Here is a 24338-nt window from a genome sequence, read left to right on the forward strand (position 1 = left end):
AAAATGTAAACAAACGGTTCATTTTTCAATTTCCATAAACTTTCCCTCTTTGTTTCCATTATGACTTATAAGCCTACCTTGTCAAGTTCAATATCAAGGTAAAGTATGACACAAAGACAAATAAAAATTTGCAAAATGGCAAGATGGTGCCATTGGCATTCCATCTTTCAGGGGACTTTGGCAATTAACTAAACACAAATTTAACAATATCACAAAAGATGGAACTAATTTTTTCTTCTTCCTGACTAGAATTAACTTTTTCTAATGCTCTTGTGCATTATCTGTCTGGTTTATGCTTAAAATTTACAGAGGTAAAGAAATGCATGTGACTGTAAAACAATCAAACAAATGACATGTATCACACTGAAAAGAATAAAGTAATGCAAATAAGAAATACAGTTTTATTAAAATCAGACATCAAAATAGTCTGTAAGAAACAAATACAAGTTCCAAATACAGCATACCGATCAGTTTGGTGAATCCTATTTAATATTTTCATTCACAAAAATGGAAACAATTCTTGTACCATGTCTAGTCATTATATGTGTGACTGTCTAGAAAATGAAGACATAGAATGGACATTCTTCATTTTCGACTGGTGTGGCACAATTAGATTCTACAACATGTGTATTTTGGTTTTTTCTTTGCAATGCACTTCTCAAAACTGTGCTCTTCTAGGGTATACAGCACACTAGTCTTAACTGACTGGTGTATATTACTAGCCTAAAGACATTTTTGTTGATGACATGCCTTTATTTCCATTTCATATTACATTTAGGGAAGACAACTGTTCTTATATTGTGTCATGGAATTCCTGTTGAACATGGTTACTGTACGTACCCAATACCAGCACATTTACCAAACACAGCAGGGAGTCTTCGACATGGGTACACACAGTATCATATTACCATTCCAGGATACCTAGGGAAATAACACCGATAAATAATATCAGCATTACATTTGATGTGAGAACCTCAGTTCATTTTCGAATATGCTACCTGTCACATTTTTCCTCTTTCTTCCTTTTTTTCTTTTTTGAATGATTTGTTTCTTCCAAATTGTAACTAAATTTATTGAGTGGACTGTCATAACTATCACTGATAACATTATTCAGAACAGTTCTTGTCACACTGCCTAAAATGTTTACACTGCCACTATCATCATCATAATGAGATGTTCTTTTCTTTTGGAGGCTGTGTCTTTTATTCGGCATATTGCTGTCTTCAGATTCTTGTACATCACCAAGTTCATTGGATTTTTCTACCAATGTCTTCTTTTTCTTTTTCATATTAACTACTTCTTTTGGAATATCAAGTCTTAAGCTATGTTCGTCGAGAGAAGAACTGTGACTTTCTGATTTATCTATTCTTCCCCTAAAAATAAATTCACTAGTAGTTTTTTGTTTCTTTCGTTTGTGGTTCACTGATACTGTATCATAATCATCACTTACTTCTGATTTTGATTTTGTGCTGTTTCCAGTCTCTACAGTTAAATTTTTGTGTGAAGTGTTGGACCCAATGTGAGAAATTTTTTCAGATGATATATTAACAGTTGGAGTGTCACCAAGGAGAGAGCCAGAAGTAGTTTCCTGTGAACTATTTGTATGATCAGACACACTTTTTATTTTTTTCAGTTTTTTTGCTTTTAAGTTTTGACCAAATTTTGCCAGTCTGGTCTCATGACTGAGATTCTCTGTGCAATTGTATACTAAAGAATCCTTCTTTTGAAAATGTTCTGTCTGATATGTCTTTCCACTGGTAGTAGCCTCCCTTGTAAGTCCATCAAGCTCATCCTCTATACTTTCTTCGAGAGCAGTGGTATTTGCATCACATATCTTTAATTGACTTTTCTTTCTGTGATGCTTGACAAGCTTTAATTTTCTATCACCGTCCTTCAAAATGTCATGTGAAGAAGCAATTTCTGTGTGTGCTGTACCAGTTTCTGGTATTTTTAAGCTGGTTTCTTCAGGTTTTTCCGAGTTCCTAGCGTATTTGTCAGTACATTTTTCTTTTTCACATGAACCATTATGCCTTTCGAATACTGCAATAAAGAAACCATTGGTTAAATCCTCCTCTGGTCTTGAATACAGGCAATATTTACCACCTACATAACATTTATTGCCACGATTTTTCCATGTGTCAGGCAAAATTTTCTTAACCAACTTAAACTCTGGTGGGTCAGGGAAATATGACATAACTTTCTGCACAACTTCTTCATTTTCTTCAACATTCAATGAGCATGTAGAATAAATTACTTTTTTTGCAAGTGGGAACTCTGTAAGAGCATGGTGCAATAGTTTAATCTGAAAGCCACCAAGCTTGTAAAGACGAGATGGATCACTGCTCCTTTCTGGTTCCAACTCGATTCTGTCCACAATACCTACAAAGAAACAAATTATAAAATAGTGCTAACAAAGAAATAATTTCTTTGGAAGTTCAATGCATACTGATTACACAATGATTTTAAATAGCCTTAAATATTTAAGATTCTTTAAAATCATATTCTTTTTGCTGTTTTTCACTCACATTGAAGCATAGATTTAGAATAAAATATGCTAAAGCCAAACAGATAGATGTAATGTCTGAAACTGATAAGAATGTTGACATTGACTTCAAGTGAAGGAAGAAAACATTTCCAATTCAAAAGATGTCTATAAGTTTCACTGTGACCATATCATTCATTTCACATGAGAATAAGAAATTTAGAGAATCGGCTGACTGCCAAACGATTCTACTGCCGCCAACATACACTGCGCGTAAGGGCCACGAAGATAAGATATCAGAAATTAGGGCTTATATGGAGGCATATAGATAGTCATTTTTTCCTCACTCTATTTGCAAGTGGAAAAGGAAAGGAAACAACTAATAGTGGTGCAGGTTACCATCTGTCATGCACCATATGGTGGCTTGCAGAGTATCAATGTGGATGCAGAGTAAGCAAATGGAAGCTGCATTGTCAGTTTATATATAGATGAAGGACAAAGAAAGAAAAACGGACCACTGACTGGGAGGGGTGGGGGAATATGAGTCTTCTTCCACATCTGCAGCAATTACTGCCATACAGTGAAAGAAGCATGTAAGAGAGGACCAAATGCAGCAAGGATAAAAGAATAGCATATGTTATAGAACATACAAACAGAAAGGACAGTACATCGACCTAGCAGCACCTCTCTGAATTTTTTTCTATTTCTTCCTCATCCCAACTTCAAACACAGGATCAATACTGGTCACATTAGCATCTGATATGCTGTTTCCTTTAGAGACATATCAAACTTTTGGAGATGTTCCCTACAAATGTAAGACTTCTAGCTGCTTTCCCTGCTACTGATATTACTCAAAATCAAGTGACAGGCTACAGAAATTAAACACCAATTTTGTAATCACGTCATGTTGAGTTTTTTTTCTGTTTGTTACGGTTAGTGTCTCGCATTTACCAACATTTAATGCTCCATGCAGTGCACCATGTGACAATACAGTTTTTGTTGTCCTATAATTTTCCAAAAAACTTCACTGTAGATAACTGCACCACCACAATCTGAGTGTGTTGCTAACCCTATCTCACAAATAATAATTTATGTATACTGAGAACAACAGTGATCCCATTGAATTTTCCTGGAGCATATTTGATGTTACTTTTGTTTCTGTTGAATATTTGCCATCCAATATAATATACTGATTTCTACTAGCAAAAAATTGTTCAAGGCTTTCACTTATTTGCTAAGATACATTGTATAACCTTGTTTATTAATCGACTATGTGATGAGGTGCTGACTGTTTTTCAGGAATCTAGGAAGGTGGAATCTACCTAGTGATCTGCACCTATTGTATGCTACATTAGATTAGTTTAACTTGATTTAGTTTTCATACCATAGACCCAAAAATGAGAGGGTGTGGAATAACTCTGAAAGTATAAAATAAAAAGCAAAAACATCTGAATATAATACTCAGTACCCCGATAATCTGTCAGGAGATTGTCAAAATAGGTGAGTACATTACAGTAAACTGGAACAGATAATATTTACAGAATTAACACACTGTCAGAATGAAACATAGTTATGCACTTTTAATAAGTTTATCATACACAAAATACCTAATCTGGACTGTTGTGACCAAGCGCTGTCAAAACTGAAATCTACCAGACATTTTTACTCAAGCTTGTCTAACAGTCCCTGTTAAGATATGCATCTATAGAGTACAAGGAGTTGTGTATAAAAAAGTCTTCCAAATTCTGTTTAAACTGTTTTAATGGTTGCTGGCAATTTATAAAAAATGTGTGTACCTGAATACTGGACTCCTTTTTGGACGGAGGCAAGTGATTTTTGGTCTTTATGTAGATTGTTCTTATTCCTAGTATTGACATTATGTATTGAGGTACTGGTTGGAAATAGAGATATATTACTTGCAACAAATTTCATTGCGGAATAAATAAACTGAGAAGCAGTGGGTAAAACCAAAGTTCCTTGAACAGGTTTCTATATTATGTTCTTGTATTTACACCACATGAGTCTTATTACATGCTTTTGTATGCTATAAACTTTTGCTCAGTTTGACAAGTTAGCCCAGAGTATGATCCTGTATGACATAATACAATGAAAGTAAGCAAGTATGCAAGTTTCTTTATATTTATAGCTCCTACATCTGTCATCATTCTCACTGCAAATACAGACTTGTTTAGGTGCTCAGCAATTCTGTGGTATGCTCTTCCCAACTCGATTTATTATTATTGAGTTGTAACCCCAGAAATTTACACTGTCAACCTCTTTGATTTGCATGTCTTCATATGTTACACACATGCTGGACGGAAATCTCTTACAGGCTTTGAACTGCATATAGTCAGTCTTTTCACAGTTTAATGACAGTGAATAAGCTTTAAATCATTTATTAAAGTCAACGAAAATTTAAGTAGCAGTCATTTCTAAATCTGTACATGACTTGATACTTACTGCAGTGTTTGTACCATCTGATAACAAAACAAACTTGGCATCTGGCAATGTAACAGACGTGAGGTCATTAATGTACACAGGAAAAAGCAAGAGACCCAAGATGGAACCTCGAGGAACACCGCACGTAATTAATTCCCAATCAGACGAAGACTGACTGCTTGTTATCAGGTATTTCACAACAACCACCACCACCTTTGTTTCCTGTTAGTTAGGTAAGAATCGAACCATTTCACAGCACTGCTGGTGATACCATAATATTTTGATTTACTGAAGAGAATGCTGTGATTCACACAGTCAAAGGTTTCTGACAGGTCATGGAAAATGCCAGTAGCCTCTAGTTTGTTATCTAGTGAGTTAAGTACATTGTCACTGTACGTGTAAAAAGCTGTCCTGTATCGGAAACCGTAATGAACACAAACATTGAAATGGAGAATATATCATTTGCAGTCAAGTGCCTAAGGAGATGCTTCAACACAACCTTTTCAAATATTTTTGGAAAAATCCTGTAAAAGTGAAACTGGTCAATAGGTTGATGGTATCTCTTTACCTCACTTCTTGTAAAGAGGCTTCACTTCAGCATATTTTAGCCAGTCTGGAAATGTTCCGCAAATAAGAGAGTGATTATAGAAATAACTTCAGATAGAATTCAACTCACATAAGCACTCTTTGATTAACTTCATTGATATGTTATCATAATCACTAGGACAGTTAGATTTTAAGGATTTTGTGATGCATGCTACTTCTTTGGGAGACATGAGTGTCACTTCCATTTGACTGAAGTTACTTGTTTAGAGTGTTGTTAGGTATTCCATTGCACTGTTTACCAAACCTGATAACCCCAAGCTGTCAGTAACACAAACAAAGCACTTGTTTAAGTGGTTTGAAACACTACATGCAGTTGTTACCAATGACTCATTTATTTTTAGAGCCCACCTGTCTCTCTCTTCATTATAACCCATACAGTTTGTATTTTGTTGCCTGATATAATTATCTTTTTCTCATAATAAAGATGCTTGCATTTCTGGATCACATGCTTCAATACTTTGCAGTATTCTTTGCAATGTTTTACAATGCTAACATCAGAGCTGTTACTAGATAGTAGGTACAATCTCCTTTTTGTCCCACATATCTTTATTCCTTGTGTAATATATTGTTTATTTTTTGACTTCTGTTTGACTTGAGTTACCTTTAGGGGAAAACAATTTTCAAAAGTGGAAGCAACTTTATTAATGAATGCTCTGTATTTTCTGTTTTAGTCAGAAGTATTGTAAACATCTATCCAGTTCATGTCTTTGAGCAATCTCTAAAAATTCTCAATTTTTGACTGTGCTCAGATTTAATAGATTTTTTATCCTCACAAGCTTCAACATTTAACAAAAGATGCTGCATGTCATGATCAGGTAGTCCATTTGCTATTGGTTTTGTGATATGACTTTTTTCCATTATCAAATATTACTTCTGTTGCACAAGCTTCTAAGTGCTGCTCTGAGCAAAATTTATTAATATCAATATTCTTGAAGTCAAAACAGTTTCTGACAAATGTGGCAACTCCTCCTTTCTCCACATTTTCTCTGCTGAAGTAAGAAGCTAACTTGCACCCTGTAACATTTAACACATGATGTTTAGAGAGGCAGATTATATCAACCGGTTTGCTCAATTCTAATTCTTCCACACAAATAAGCAACTCATTAAGCTTTCCCCTTAATCCTCAGATACTCTGATGCAATAAGGATAACTGATTTTGTGCACTGTCCGGATTACAACTGGATAAATCTAATTTTTCTGTCAATTTTTGAATATCTCCAGTTTCAATAAGGGGCTGTTTGCATGAATTGTGCTCTGTCACGTCACCTGTACTGTACCACAGGTATGTTAGCACTTGTGATAGTGCCCTCACTTAAGTTATTTGCTACTAGAACCGACAGTTTTCCCTTCCCTTTACTGTTGAGATGAAGGCCATGCCTAGTGCAGTCCCACACTGATATGAGACCCCAGACCTGAGCCAAGCAGTTGTTCCACCTCTAAATTAACTCTCCTAACACAAGAATTTCAATGGGGCTGGTCATGGCGCCTCAGGACTGATACAAGTCCAACACCTCTATGTCTCGTTGCTGATGCCATCTTTACCAGGTCACGCTCAACTGAATAACTAGGGTCCCTGTCTATGCTGTTGCCCACCGCACCTACTATTACCATGGTGTCTTCCTTTGTGAAGTCTCTGCAAAGTGAACCTACATCATCTATCACCTTATCCAGACTTGCACTAGGTAAAACAGCCTCATGATCCGGTAACTTAGTTCATCCTGCAACAGTTGGCCAACACCTCTACCATGTGAACTACCTAACAACACAACTTTCTTCTTCTTCTTCTTCTTCTTCTTTTTCTTCTTCTTCACAACTTTTTCTGACTTCTTACTTCTCAAACACTTTTTGAAAGTTCGCTGTGTCCTACCTAGTACTACATCTACTTGTGACTCATCAGTTTCCCACTGTGACAACAGATCAAACCTGTTTTCCACACTGACAACAAAACTGTCTGAAGAAGTCATATTCCTATTTCTTCTGTAGCCTGTTGTCACTTCCCACACTCTTTTCCCTTCTCCCCTCTTAGCTTTTCCAGATCTTGTTTTGTCTTATCTAGTTCCACCTGAAGGGCAGCAATCTTCTCCTCTTGTCCCACTATTTTCCTACCTCTACAGCAGATCGTACACAACCAATGAGCCTTGTTTATTTCCCCAATTCCCACAACACTACATTCATCCATATGAAAGAAACCGTAACAACCCTCACACCATACACAAGAACTATCGATCCTATGGCAAGTAATACATTTCTCACACATGGCAAACAAATTTTACCTGTAGTCTAAATTAACCAAGAATAACTTCCTAGACTATTCAATTAATATATAAAATTTCTTAGAAAGTATAGGCATAAAGTTTGGATACTAACTCAAAATTTCCAGAGAAATAGAAACTGCGTAACTGCACAAAAGTAAACAATGAGCTGAGCCTACAGTATATGAAATTTTCACTTATTTCCAAACTTTTCAGTTCAGCTACTTACTAGGGAATCAAATAGATAGTGTGTAAGACTAAACTAACAATACAAACTGTATTTTACTGAAATAATCAAATAACTTACAGTATATGATAACGTAAACAAACTTAGTCCAAAATCGCACGTATGAAATGTTTTCTTTTTCTGAAAAACACGCAAATAAATGTGGGACCTTCAATTGATGGCTTACACTAGATATTAATTTACTTATTTATGATATACTATTGCCTTAATTAATTGCCATTACACAATTAAACACTTGTCTTTATGTGAGGTATGAATTGATATTGTGTGTGAAACAAGCAAGTTGTGTTTAACATGAATGATTATTGCTGAACCTGTGCTGATTCTTGGAGATACGCTTTTGTCCTCCAAGATCCTCAGAATGTCCAAATTTATAACTTGCTCTTTGAATCTACAACAGATGGATACTAAGTGTATTGGTCTGCAGTACAGTACATCCATTCTTTTACCTTGTTCTACAAACAGAACTCGTTGCCAATCTCATTCCTATAACAAGTAGCAGCTTAGTTCGCATTTCTAAATATTTCCACTGCATGCTCTAACACATCTAAATCTACCTCAACATTCCCACTCTTAAAACCACAGTGAAGTGAAAGGCAGAGTGTATTTATGATCTATGCTGTATTAGGATTTCTTCCCTTTCCATCTGTGTGTGGAACGCAAGGAGAATTACTGCTTAAACGCAGCTGTGCACACCAAACATAGTCCAATATTGTCTTCGTGATTCCTAAAGGAACAATATGTAGAGGGCTGTAGTATATTCCTAGATTCCTCATTTAACAGCAGTTCTTGAAAATTTTTAAGTGGACTTTCACAGGATAGTTGATGTCTATCTCCAAGTACCTGAGAGTTTATATTCTCAAAATTTTCACCAAGCTCTTCTGTGTGTCATACAAATCTATGACCATATGTGCCACCCTTCTTTAATTTTAATTCTGGTTTATAGTGATGAACCCACAACTCATTTTCTGTGATTATTCTGTTGAAGATGGTTAGTCTAAACTGCTGAGAATCTACAGAATACTTATGTCACCCTTTTGTGAGCATTCATAGCCATGTGACCCACACTTGACAAAACTACAGATAGATCCAACAACCAAAAATAACTATTACTTGCACCCTGGGGACAATTTTGGCTTGGTCACAATACATTAATGGTTTTCTTTTTCCGTTGCTAAAATGCAGATATTATAATCTGCCAGTCAGCTGCGAGTGTAAACAAACTAGAATTATGACTGCCGGAGGGGAGAGGAGTGGTGCAGGGAAAAAATTCCAGTCTCCCCATCTCAGCATTTTTATGAAAGCAGAACAGACATATGGTCACAGGGATTATCAATCCCTTCTGGTGTTGTGATGGTCATAATTAAACTCCTTGATGAACTAACTTCAAAATAAGAAAAGAAAACAATGACCAAGGCACAACACAAAGCAATCACTAATGGCTACTGTGCAATTACATGTTGAGGTTCGCATGATAGAACAGGACATTTCAGGTCCAACCTCTATTGCTATTTGGCCCACTGTTCAAAACACCTGATTCCTAAAACTTTCATGTTAAATGTGTCCATATTATAACAATTTTTGAATTTTAAATAGTAAACAAATGTACACTTTTCTTTGTTCTACGATTCTAGGTCCCACGGCTGAGTACTATGTTGCATTATGTGGCATGTATTTTATACAGACAATTCAACCACTGATGACTGCATGGTGCCTGAGCACAGAGCGCACTGATGCCTTGTGTTCATGTACCTTTTAGTTTGCAAACACATTCTTACACAAATTATCTTTTCAAATTGAGCTTCACCAGATAATGTGCAATACCAGTAACTGAAAACTGATTTCACAATGAAATAACGTCTATTGAATAACTTTGGGTTTTTACATTTTGAAACACATTTTGTTCTTATACACACATTTATTGCAAAATGTGAATTTTCTCAGGTCCCTAGTCACAGAGAAAGTCTGGATAATTTTTGACTTACTCTCATATTTTCGAAGCTCATTCAAGGGAATAGAAATTGTTTTGTTTGGCTCTTCAAATACATCCATACTTACCTCCAGTGCTGTTTGGGGAGGCTATCAATAGTTGGTTGTACATTTCTCTCGAATGAAGATACTGATGGTAACGTAAGATGACAAATACAAATTCAGTGAATTTTCACTGGAGTTCTAACAGTAAAAAGTCATGCTGTTTTCCAAATAGTTAAAATTAACTATTTTCTTCTGTGTTGCCCCTTACTTGTTTTAATCAGGGATAAATGGATAACTATTGAAACATCTATCTGGTAAATAATAACAGCAGCAGATGACCAAAACAATATTAACTGAGAAAATAATGTGAGTGCTGCAATGAGATAAAAGAGAAGGCTTGGTGATTTTTTAAAAATATGCCCACGCCAACATACACATCTTTGTACATTAAAATTAATTGAGTCTGAGGGTCCACAATACGAGATGAAGAATATGAGGTTTCACAACAAACAAAAAATACTACTTTCATTCCAAAGAAGCTGTTTGTCACTGAGTTAAAGCAAAATTGTTTTTTAATTTTGAACAGTGTTGTTACAATGTGACAAACTTCAGCTGGCTCTTGATAAATTTCATGGCTGTGGTCAATAAGTTTACTACAGATTTTTTCTTGAGCTACATCTGAAAATGTGGATTCGTCACGGTTCTGGCTCAAAAGAGTTGAGAGAGATAATGTAATTAGTGTATTTAAAGAATATGTTCAATTAGTGGTGGCTGTCTACAAAGTATAATCCATTTCACTGCTGCTCAAACTTTTTTGTGTGTTGTTTTCTGAGAGCTTACATAGAATCTCAGGCATTTTTCACTTCCAGTGAAGAACAACGAAATACGAACTCCTACCTAGCCGATCAATTTTGAAGAAAATTGTCACACCATAAAGTAAAAACAACAACGCAGATAAGTAGTAATGCCCTAACATGAACAGTTCCTCTTTAGTATTAGATCTCAATAAGTTGACTTGTTTGTTCTCATTATCACAAATTAAATGAAGAGTTTAGAACAGAGAGTGTGAGGAAATAACATCTACATCTTAATGATCACTTCTAAAGCCTGCATTACAGTAACAACAAATGAGTGAGTGTGTCATCATCCAGAGAGCATTTAGGTACTACACTGGAGTGTTAACTGGTCAACAGATGTGCAGAGTTTATAATGGTCTTTGAATGTACTGGCTCCTTTATATATAGATACATTACTTAAATGCAATTTAAGTGACATTTCACTAATTTGTTCACAAGCAATAAAGATTTAAGTAAATAATGGAATGGCTACATATGAGAAATAAACCCACAACTCATGCAAAAAAGAGTGCTAATAAATTTGGTAGTGCATATTTCTGTTTATGTGCTGAAATTAACTTATGTATCCATAAATACAAGATACAACCATCAGAGGCATTGAGTTGTTGCCAGGCATATGAACTAGACTGAAAATTATGCTAACTTTCGAATAATTCTACCTCAAGGAAGAGTACATAGTGTGCCATCTCCCTCCCCCAACACACACCTGTATGACTACATTATGCCATCTGCAGTTCTGAAGGTTGACTGGGGTGAAAGACTGATGGGTGGAGTGGGTCAGGGGACAAACAAGGTAAGGGGTGGGAGGGAGTGTTGGGGAAGGGTGGCTGACTGCTAAGAGGGAGGCAGCGGGTGCACAAGATAGGAACACAGTAGGGGGAAGTAGCAGGTGCACAGGACAGGACAGGAATGCAACACAAGCACCAGTACCAGTGAGTTGGTATAGCATATGACGACATGGAGGAGTGGACTTGAAGGGGATGGCAGAGCAGAGAAATTGGAGACGGTGGGGAAGAAGATGTAGGTTCAGTATGAATCAAGTTAGATCCTGGGGCATATTGAAGGATGGTGGTGGGGGTGGGTATGGGGTCTAAGAGAGATTGAGGCCAGCAGGATTACAGGAATGAAAAATGCATTACAGGGGCAACTTCCACCTATGAAGTTTAAACAAGCTGTTTCAGCTCACAATCTTTCCTGTAACTTCCAAAGCAGTATTCTTCTCAGTTAAACATGTCATTCTTTATGTAATCTGACAATGCTGATTTCAGACTGAAAGGAGTTATGCAGTAAAGACAAACTAGTCTGAAAAACAGAGACATAAACTCACAAAATTCAAAACATTTAGGACAGGAAAACAGCAACATACATCACTTAGGAATGAAACAAATAGGAAGAGAAGGGAAGTCAAAGCAAAACAGCTACAGGAAAATTTCAAATAAATCAAAAATAAAATGGTCTCAAGAAAAGCTTGTTCAGCATATAGGAAAGTCAAAACAAATTTTGGTGAAATTACAGGGCATGTAACTGGACAAGAAAAAAAATTCTGGATATTTCTCAGTTACAAATTCACTTTTTCCTGGGTGAAAATATGCTTTTTCTATGTTAAGTGACAATATATTTTCTCTCAGAGCTGTAATTAACTTATAAATTCTTTGAATGGTAAATGTTTTTCACAACAGCACAGAACTTCCCTGCACTTTTGGAAATGAAATCCAGCAAACACAAAGAGTTTTGAAAAGATCTTTTGATGCACAGCAACATGTACATTGCGTATTTTCATATAACTATATATATATATATATATATAATAGAGGGAAACATTCCACGTGGGAAAAATATATCTAAAAAGAAAGATGATGAAACTTACCAAACAAAAGCGCTGGCAGGTCGATAGACACACAAACAAACACAAACATACAACATGTGTGTATGTTTGTGTTTGTTTGTGTGTCTATCGACCTGCCAGCGCTTTTGTTTGGTAAGTTTCATCATCTTTCTTTTTAGATATATATATATATATATATATATATATATATATATATATATATATATATATATATATATATATATATAAAAAACAAACAAACACAAACATACACACAAAATTCAAGCTTTCGCAACAAACTGTTGCCTCATCAGGAAAGAAGGAAGGAGAGGGAAAGACGAAAGGATGTGGGTTTTAAGGGAGAGGGTAAGGAGTCATTCCAATCCCGGGAGCGGAAAGACCTTAGGGGGGAAAAAGGACGGGTATACACTCGCACACACACACATATCCATCCATACATATACAGACACAAGCAGACATATTTAAAGACAAAGAGTTTGTGCAGAGATATCAGTCGAGGCAGAAGTGCAGGGGCAAAGATGATGTTGAATGACAGGTGAGGTATGAGTGGCGGCAACTTGAAATTAGCGGAGATTGAGGCCTGGTGGATAATGGGAAGAGAGGGTATATTGAAGAGCAAGTTCCCATCTCCGGAGTTCGGATAGGTTGGTGTTGGTGGGAAGTATCCAGATAACCTGGACGGTGTAACACAGTGCCAAGATGTGCTGGCCGTGCACCAAGGCACGTTTAGCCACAGGGTGATCCTCATTACCAACAAACACTGTCTGCCTGTGTCCATTCATGCGAATGGACAGTTTGTTGCTGGTCATTTCCACATAGAATGCGTCACAATGTAGGCAGGTCAGTTGATAGATCACGTGGGTGCTTTCACACGTGGCTCTGCCTTTGATCGTGTACACCTTCCGGGTTACAGGACTGGAGTAGGTGGTGGTGGGAGGGTGCATAGGACAGGTTTTACACCGGGGGCGGTTACAAGGGTAGGAGCCAGAGGGTAGGGAAGGTGGTTTGGGGATTTGATAGGGATGAACTAACAGGTTACGAAGGTTAGGTGGACGGCGGAAAGACACTCTTGGTGGAGTGGGGAGGATTTCATGAAGGATGGATCTCATTTCAGGGCAGGATTTGAGGAAGTTGTATCCCTGCTGGAGAGCCACATTCAGAATCGGATCCAGTCCCGGAAAGTATCCTGTCACAAGTGGGGCACTTTTGTGGTTCTTCTGTGGGAGGTTCTGGGTTTGAGAGGATGAGGAAGTGGCTCTGGTTATTTGCTTCTGTACCAGGTCGGGAGGGTAGTTGCGGGATGCGAAAGCTGTTGTCAGGTTGTTGGTGTAATGGTTCAGGGATTCCGGACTGGAGCAGATTCGTTTGCCACGAACACCTAGGCTGTAGGGAAGGGACCGTTTGATGTGGAATGGGTGGCAGCTGTCGTAATGGAGGTACTGTTGCTTGTTGGTGGGTTTGATGTGGACGGACGTGTGAAGCTGGCCATTGGACAGGTGGAGGTCAACATCAAGGAAAGTGGCATGGGATTTGGAGTAGGACCAGGTGAATCTGATGGAACCAAAGGAGTTGAGGTTGGAGAGGGAATTCTGGAGTTGTTCTTCACTGTGAGTCCAGATCATGAAGATGTCATCAATAAATCTGTACCAAACTCTCTGCTGGAAATATCACTTTGCCATGAAGAAAAATGACCCTAATCCTACTCCTAATGATCCAGCTCCCCAAGACACCATCCAAATTGAACCCTGCCTGGAACAGTTCCGTCCTCCGTCACAGCGGGACCCACCTCCTCTTCCTCAAAATCACCGTCTCCAAACCTTCCAGGAATTTCTGACTTCCAGCCTTGCATCTCAATCCTTCTTAAAAAACCTTAATCCTACTCCCAACATCACCACTGCTGAAGCCCAGGCTATCCGTGATCTGAAGGCTGACCGATCCATCGTCATTCTTGCGGTGGACAAGGGTCCACGACCGTGGTACTTGATCGTCGGGAGTATGTGGCTGAGGGACTGCGTCAGCTTTCAGACAACACCACATACAAAGTTTGCCACGGTAACCCCATTCCCGATGTCCAGGCGGAGCTTCAACGAATCCTCAGAACCTTAGGCCCCCTGCAAAACCTTTCACCTGACTCCATCAACCTCCTGACCCCACCGACACCCCGCACCCCTACCTTCTACCTTCTACCTAAAATCCACAAACCCAATCATACCGGCTGCCCCATTGAAGCTGGTTACCAAGCCCCCACAGAACGAATCTCTGCCTACGTAGATCAACACCTTCAACCCATTACATGCAGTCTCCCATCCTTCATCAAAGACACCAACCACTTTCTCGAACGCCTGGAATCCTTACCCAATCTGTTACCCCCGGAAACCATCCTTGTAACCATTGATGCCACTTCCTTATACACAAATATTCCGCATGTCCAGGGCCTCGCTGTGATGGAGCACTTCCTTTCACGCCGATCACCTGCCACCCTACCTAAAACCTCTTTCCTCATCACCTTAGCCAGCTTCATCCTGACCCACAACTTCTTCACTTTTGAAGGCCAGACATACCAACAATTAAAGGGAACAGCCATGGGTACCAGGATGGCCCCCTTGTACGCCAACCTATTCATGGGTCGCTTAGAGGAAGCCTTCTTGGTTACCCAAGCCTGCCAACCCAAAGTTTGGTACAGATTTATTGATGACATCTTCATGATCTGGACTCACAGTGAGCAAGAACTTCAGAATTTCCTCTCCAACCTCAACTCCTTTGGTTCCATCAGATTCACCTGGTCCTACTCCAAATCCCACGCCACTTTCCTTGACGTTGACCTCCACCTGTCCAATGGCCAGTTTCACATGTCCGTCCACATCAAACCCACCAACAAGCAACAGTACCTCCATTATGACAGCTGCCACCTGTTCCACATCAAACGCTCCCTTCCCTACAGCCTAGGTCTTCGTGGCAAACGAATCTGCTCCAGTCCGGAATCCCTGAACCATTACACCAACAACCTGACAACAGCTTTCACATCTCGCAACTACCCTCCTGACCTGGTACAGAAGCAAATAACCAGAGCCACTTCCTCATCTCCTCAAACCCAGAACGACCCACAGAAGAACCCCAAAAGTGCCCCACTTGTGACAGGATACTTTCCGGGACTGGATCAGATTCTGAATGTGGCTCTCCAGCAGGGATACGACTTCCTCAAATCCTGCCCTGAAATGAGATCCATCCTTCATGAAATCCTCCCCACTCCACCAAGAGTGTCTTTCCCCCATCCACCTAACCTTCGTAACCTGTTAGTTCATCCCTATGAAATCCCCGAACCATCTTCCCTACCCTCTGGCTCCTATCCTTGTAACCGCCCCCAGTGTAAAACCTGTCCCATGCACCCTCCCACCACCACCTACTCCAGTCCTGTAACCCGGAAGGTGTACACGATCAAAGGCAGAGCCACATGTGAAAGCACCCACGTGATTTACCAACTGACCTGCCTACACTGTGATGCATTCTATGTGGGAATGACCAGCAACAAACTGTCCATTTGCATGAATGGACACAGGCAGACAGTGTTTGTTGGTAATGAGGATCACCCTGTGGCTAAACATGCCTTGGTGCACGGCCAGCACATCTTGGCACAGTGTTACACCATCTGGGTTATCTGGATACTCCCCACCAACACCAACCTATCCGAACTCCGGAGATGGGAACTTGCTCTTCAATATATCCTCTCTTCCCGTTACCCACCAGGCCTCAATCTCCGCTAATTTCAAGTTGCCGCCACTCATACCTCACCTGTCATTCAACATCATCTTTGCCTCTTCACTTCCGCCTCGACTGACATCTCTGCCCAAACTCTTTGTCTTTAAATATATCTGCTTGTGTCTGTATATGTGTGGATGGATATGTGTGTGTGTGCGAGTGTATACCTGTTCTTTTTTCCCCCAAGGTAAGTCTTTCTGCTCCCGGGATTGGAATGACTCCTTACCCTCTCCCTTAAAACCCACATCCTTTCATCTTTCCCTCTCCTTCCCTCTTTCCTGATGAGGCAACAGTTTGTTGCGAAAGCTTGAATTTTGTGTGTGTGTTTGTGTGTCTATCGATCTGCCAGTGCTTTCGTTCCGTAAGTCACATCATCTTTGTTTTTTTTTATATATATATATATATATATATATATATATATATATATATATATATATATATATATATATATATATATATATATATATATATATATATATTTCACCAAGTACAGCACGGTAGCTTCTGAAATACTGAAATTGAGATCGTGCTGCATGATGCACTTTTGCCAGCCGATTATAGTTCATGTCACGTGATCTCACCAGCCAATGACAGCATATATTCAGAGCATAGGACATATGAAACTCTAGGTCGTACACTTTTAGTTGGCCCTCTTTGTGATCAGTGGAAGTTGGCTGTCTCTGTACCACTCTGAAATACTTTCACTCACTGCCAACCTTAGCTATATAAAAATATTGTGCTCCTTAACAATAAGTAGCCACTGTGACTCTAGTCTTCAGCCAAGTGCATTGCTGTGTGTAGTGACTGTTAATATTATTTACAAAAATAAGTGAAGAGGCTGTACCTGGCCCTTCTATGACTTGACATATACTTCTGTGTCACTTCTGCGACAGATTAATCCATTACATGTTTGTTTCTTTTATATCCTATAAGCTGGCTGCTTTGGGAAAAGCAGGTGAGGCTTGTCTCAGCAGCTATGAGCCAATATGCTATGAGCCAATTGCAAGCTTCCGCTCCCAGCATCCTCTATTCCAGACCCAAGTAAAAGTGTGCAACCAGCCAATAGCAACATCATTCTTAAGTAGTATGAACACACAATTAGGAAAATTTAATGGTTTAAATTAATATATGTACGGTATAGTTACAAGAAAAAGCTTAGCTTTTGCGTATAACATTGGTCATCAAACATTTTATTTCCCTGAGGGTGTTGCTAGGTGGGATCCTAATAGCAAAGCAGGATTAAAAATTTCAGTGCTGTGCACCACACATTTCATGGGTTACCTAGATGAATACATGTTCCATCAAGCACCTCGACTTTTCCACAGAAAAGCTGGTTATGTTTGAAATTGCTCAAGAACTCACCTCACATTTTTTTTTGAGGCTAATTACACTATCTGCAATTGTTATTGCATAGTCTGTAATCTATGACAGAACTAAAATAAATATGAGAAACTAAACTTGAAGTGTGGTCTTTTTTAGTGTGTGTTATCCTTTAAGAAATATCAAACACAAATGTATCAGTAAAATTTTAAATAATGACATAACGGCTGGTCTTCTGGCTCTGAAATTGTTCTGAGTGGCTGGTCGTCAAAACGTTAAGTTTTGAATGAGCATAAAGTGCTCTGTGATTTAAGAAATTCATTGCACATACTGACACATGCCATAATTCACCTTGTATAGAAAGAAATTTACTTTTGAAAGCAATGCTGCTCAAACAACTATTTAACATATTTTCTTGCGACCTGCTAGAAATTTAAACAGTTGTGATGTTACGCTCATCGAAAGCAGTTTTATTACAAAGTACTGCATAGTCTTCATCCTAATGCATTTGACACATTTTGCTGTTGGCAGGCACTTGTGTGTGCACTGTGTTTTGATGTTATAAATGGCGCTTTTTCCTTCCAATGGAAGCTTTATTTTGGTATTGTTTTGTTTATGTTTTATTGGTGCAGTATTATACTGTAGTAAAGGGTTAAAGTAAAATTCTCTGTAAGGGTATTAGTTCTTACTAGTCAAAACTACAAAAATTTTACTGAAAATTAAAACAATGAAAAGTTCCTGGAATTCTAAAATACTCCCATGCGTTTCTAACATGAAAAACTCCTCACATTTTTCGTGGATTTCCCAGGGTATATAAACCCCGAATTAAAATCAAAAAGTGCCTGCCTTGAGAGTGAAAGTGGAATTCAGTCATTAAATGCATAGGAGGATGAGAAAAAGTGTACATTGAAGGCTTCTACGAGGGGGAGGAACTATCTGATTATGCAACAGAAGATGAAATGGGAGTCAATAGGAGAGACATGGAGAATCTAGTATTACAGTCAAGAGTTTAACAAAGCCTACCTTCAGTGGCTTGGCACAGCATATTTTGACCTATTGAATATCCAACTAGACAGGTCAACCCGTACCAGTTTGTCGAAGTTTCCCCATACACAATGAAATCTGGTTCCGTGTGAGACCTTTCAACCTCATTATGTGTGACGACTTTTAAACAAAAAAATGTGTCTATTAGTAATACTGAAATTTCACATTTTCTATCATCTTTGGATTTTAGTTTTCAAAATCGAAGTCCCCTTTTGATACAAAGATGACACTTAATCAATACTTATACTCATCTTACCTGAACCAGAACATGATGGATCAACAAGAATATACTCTACACCAGGAACGTCACTGCTGCTTATGCTCAGTGAATCACCAAGCAGGGTTTCGACACATGTGGCACCAGATAGTTTTACTGTATTCTTCAGTACGTCATATCTTTTCAGATCACGTTCAACTGCATATATTTTTCTGAAATGAATAAAACATAAAAAAAATCTTTAGAGGTTCAGCCGTATCACACTCGGTTTTAATTACTACTTAGTGTGTGTGTGTGTGTGTGTGTGTGTGTGTGTGTGTGTGTGTGTGCACGCGCGCATGTATGTGGGGGGGGGGGGGGGGGGGGCACAGACATTCTTGTCTTTCCAAACACATTATTGATATATATTTTGCAAAGTGACATGCATAGATATGAACCAAATGTCCATATGACTCTAAGTGATATTACAAAGGAGCATTGGAAAACATGCTCAAACATTTATTCAAAACTGAATAGAAAGACTGAATCTGCAAATATCAATCATTGTCCTCTTGTTAGAGGTTACCTTGTGTTTCCATTGCCTTGTATTTCCTCTGTCTTCAAGATGTCTTTGAAAAAAATAAAATTTTGTATTCGTGGGGATCCACAGCTTTCAGATACTTAATAAACATACACATGATCCATAGTAAACTGTAATGTGATGTTTATTTAATCACGCAGTTAGCTAATTTAGACTAAACACCATTGCCAAGCATATTTGTAACATCTGTATTTCAGAGTATGATCTTAAAAGATGTCACTGTAGTGTGGATTCTTTCATAAAATGACAGAATACGGAGACTTTTTTACTTTTAATTAAAAGTGATTTGAAAAGGACATGAAATTCAGATGTTACAAATGTGGTTGACAATGATGGTCAGTCGAAATTAACTAACTTCATGATTAAATAAACATTGCATTACACCCTATGATGAACCGTGTATACATTTATCAAACTAAATAAATACTTCAAAACCTGTTGCATAGCGCTCGATGGAAATATAATTGATACCAGTGTGTCCATCCTTGTACTGTTTCATTTGTTAATGAAATGAGGAAAAAATGAATGTCTTCAGACTATCCTATGTCCCCTGCTCTCTCTTATTTGATGCTCATGATCCCACTATGAACTACACTTGGGAGGAAGAAGAATTGCTGCACAGTCTATCTCGGACATGGGTTCTCCAAATTCAGTCAACAGATTTTTGTGATAACAATGTCATGTTTCTTCCAAAGATTCCCTGTAGCTCCCTAAGCACCCCCATTACACTTTTGTGTGGGATGAAGTAACCTGCAACAGTCTTAGCAGAATATGTCTGCATTTCTCCCATGCTTACTTTGTAAGGACTCCAAATGCTGGAACAGTACTCTAAAATAGGACACACTAGAATCTTAGATACTGTGTAGCATGTTACAGTTACAATGTCATAGAGCTGTTCAAACAAAAATATTTCAACATTTTCTTTTTATTTTTATGAATTCAGTCTAGACTGTAACATCAGAGCATGTTTTTTGCTAGGACAATGTAGCTGAGCGTGTGGATTTCTTAATTATCAACGCAGATAAAGTGAGCTACAGAAACTACTGCAAAATTCTAAACAAAGTGAATGCCCATACGTACGAGTTTACAGGACAAAATTAGTCAGTTGTGTAAGATAACCAAAATTATGTGTAGTGTAATATGTGGGACAGATAGTCAGCAAGCCCTCAATACTGTCCTTAATTTTAATCACAATGAAATTAAGGGTAACTGGGGTACTGAAAAGACCTCTGATGAACATTTTCTAAGTGTCTCTAAAAAGGCGGGTTGTGAGTAGCTCTTGATGAGATAATGGTTACCTTCAAACAACAAGTTTCCATTATTTGTGATGAAATGATTGTATCTCCTGCAACCAATTAATAACTATAGAGAACTACTATGTTCTTAGAAAACAAAAATTCCTGCCCAACTGACAATGTCTTGAGTAAACTACTCAAAACTAAATTACAGCAATTTTTGGTGATTTGCTTTACTACTTTATTGATGACTTTGCAACTGTAAGCTTTCCAAGTAAATAATTCCATCCCTACACAATCCTGCTCCCAGCTCCTTGCCTCGTGGCTAATCTCTCTGTAATAGACCTCTATGCAAGATCTGTCCCACACATCCTCCCACTACCATCCACTCCAGCCTGACCACAAAAATCACCTATCCCATCAAAGGCATGGCTACCTGCGAAACCAGTCATGTGACCTACAAGCTAAGCTTCAACTACTGTGCTGATTTCTATGTGGGTACAATAACCAAAAAGCTGTCTGTCAGCATGAATGTCCACTGACAAACTGTGGCAAAGAAACAGCTGGACCATCCAGTTGCTTAGCATGCAGCTCACCAAGATACCACGATGTTCTTTATTTCAATGACTGCTTCACAGCCTGTGCCATCTGGATCCTTCTTACCAAGACCAGATTTTCTAAAACGCAGAGGTGGGAACTGTCCTTGCAATATTTCCTACATTCCCGCAACCCTCCTGGCCTCCTCCTTTGTTAGCCATTATCATTTACCCACCTATCCCCTTCCATGTTCTCATTCCAGCACTAGACAGGCCTCTATTCCACCAGCACACACACAATCTTTACTTCTCTCCGTCCCTTTATGCTCCCACAAGCAGCACTTTACCATTCCCCACCCCTACCCTGCTATCCCTCCCCGCCCCAGCCTCCTCCTCACCACCCAGATTGCTTCTAACAAAATGTGCTGCTGCTCGCAGTCTGGCCTCGGCACCCAGAGACTGTGGTCGTGTGTGTAAGTGTGTGTGTGTGTGTGTGTGTGTGTGTGTGTGTGTGTGTGTGTGTGTGTGTGTGTGTGACTCAGCATCTCTGTTACATTGTGAGTAGTAACCTGTCTTTTTCACAATATTGTCATTATTCCATCCTGGATTTTCCAATGTTAAAATGTGTGTCTATTATCTGACTACAGAAATTGTATTTTTCTCTTTTCATGTAATGGCTGACCACACCGAGAATGTGTAATGCCTCCGAAGGCAGGCTGCACTGACAGATACCTGGTCACAAGCTGTGGTGTGGTGAAGACCACTGTCCCTCAGAGCAATGTTCATGTCATAACTTTATGTTAATGGAATTGGATTAAATGGAGTCCAGTTTATCAGATAAGCTTTTTCATTATAATATATATATCTTACATCAATAAATTTTTATTGTATCTTGAAACCTATGAAAAATAGTTGATATAGATTTTAATATACAAAATTTTATGAAATAGAGGGAAATTGATTTTGTTCGAAGAACAAGAAAGGCGATAAAAGGAGATGTGAGAACTACAGAGGAATCACCCTGCTATGCCACTGCGGAAAAATCTATGAAAAGATCCTGGAGAAGAGAATAAGAAGCAGTATTGAAAGTAGACTGCAAGAGGAGCAGTATGGTTTCAGACCGGGAAGATCAACAACGGACCTCATATTTGCGGTAAGGCAACTGCAGGAAAGGCACTATGAGTGCGGGAAGGACTTAATCATGGCCTTTTTAGATATTGAGAAGGCGTATGACAGTATCTATAGGGACAAGCTCTGGGATGTGCTGAACGCAAAAGGGATAGATGAAGAGATAACACGAAAAGTCAGAAAAATGTATGAGGGAAGTGAGAGTTGTGTGAAAGTGGGGAGGGAACGTACTGCATGGTTCAAGCTGGAAAATGGGCTGCAACAGGGAAGTGCACTTCCGCCTTTATTGCTTATTATTATTGTGGATGAAACCCTACAGCAAGTATCAGATGCAATTGGAGATCATAAAATGAAAGCAGTGCTTTTTGCCGATGACCTGATGTTATGGGGAAATTGCGAGAAGGAGGTGCAAGAGCAGTTAGATGTATGGGAGGCAACGGCAGCATAATATGGAATGCATTTCTCTGCAAAGAAAAGTGAAATAATTGTCACAACAAGGAAGAAGAATAGGCCAAATGTGGATGTAACTTGTGGAGGGGAAAAACTACAAGTGGTAGAGAACTTCAAGAACCTGGGAAGCATGATTGAAAGTAAGGGGGGAAACGCAATGGAAATAAATGAAAGGTGCAGAAAAGCAGGGCAGTTCTTCAAATGCATTAGGGGGCTTATTTGGAGCAAGGAGGTGCCACAGAAATCCAAGGGAATTATATACCGAACCTACTTTGTCCCCATATTGGCATACGGAAGTGAGACATGGGTAATGCACAAAAGCGACAAAAGTAGAATACAAGCTAGTGAAATGAAATTCCAGAGGAGCAGGTTGAGTGTAACAAGATGAGACAGATTGCGAAATGTGTATGTGAGGGAAAGACTAAAGGAGGAACCAGTACAGGACAGGATAGAAAAATCAAGACTGCAGTGGTATGGACACATGAAGAGAATGGATGAGGGAAGAATTCCAAAGAGGATGTTTGATCTGCAACTGGAGGGGAAGAGGCCCAGGGGAAGACCAAGAGATAGATGGGTGAAGGGAGTGAAGGAATGTGTGACGAGAAGAGGATAGAACTGGACGAAGGTGGAAGAGGGGGAATGGTGGAAAGACAGAACACGATGGAGAGGCTTGTGTTCCCGACAGACCCAGCCAGTGGCTGGAAACTGTCCAAGATGATGATGATGTTACATACTGGAGCCTGAAGAGGAGTTGGTGGGCCATATGACAAAATATTGGTGAAAATTCAGGCAAATGAAGACAACTTTGAGAGAGAAGAATTTGGTTTAATGTTTTTGAATCATATATAGGAGTTCCATGATTTTCAGCAGTGATTTAATGAGTGCTATTGATGACAGATATACACTGATAAGCCCGAACATTATGGCTACCTTCTTAATAGATGGTATGTGCACCTTTGGTATGGATAACAGCCGCGACGCATCGTGGCATGGAAGCAATGAGGCCTCGGTAGGTCGCTGGAGGGAGTTGGCACTAAATCTGCACTCACAAGTCACCTAATTCCTGTAAATTCTGGAGAGGGGAGGTGATGAGCTCTGACACCATGTTTGATCACATCCCAGATGTGTTCAATCAGGATCACATCTGGCAAGTTGAGGGCCAGCACGCTCTACTGGAACTCACCGCTGTGTTCCTCGAACCAACCCGTCACACTCCTGGCATCGTGTATTATCTTGCCAGGGAGTATGATACTCCCTGGTGCCTTGCACAAGCTCCACTGGACCCATGAATGACCATGTGAATGTCCCCCAGAGAATAATGGAGCCACTGCCAGCTTGTCTCCATACTGTCACTTTAGGTGTCAAGGAG

The 24338-nt window shown here is 39.0% G+C and overlaps 1 protein-coding gene across 1 annotated transcript in view; it reads right to left on the minus strand.

Annotated features, from left to right (window-relative positions):
* Positions 1-380: 380 nt before the first annotated feature.
* Positions 381-24338, minus strand: part of LOC126475348 (28S rRNA (cytosine-C(5))-methyltransferase) — a 72379-nt gene continuing 48421 nt past the window's right edge. The window contains exons 5-6 of the mRNA XM_050103158.1: positions 19080-19252; positions 381-2379 (exon numbers count right to left, since the gene is read on the minus strand). Coding sequence (XP_049959115.1) covers positions 995-2379; positions 19080-19252 — 1558 coding nt within the window. The 3' untranslated portion in view covers positions 381-994. The remainder of the gene's footprint in view (positions 2380-19079; positions 19253-24338) is intronic.

The sequence above is a fragment of the Schistocerca serialis genome, chromosome 4 (genome assembly GCF_023864345.2).
Source record: "Schistocerca serialis cubense isolate TAMUIC-IGC-003099 chromosome 4, iqSchSeri2.2, whole genome shotgun sequence".
NCBI lineage: Eukaryota > Metazoa > Arthropoda > Insecta > Orthoptera > Acrididae > Schistocerca > Schistocerca serialis.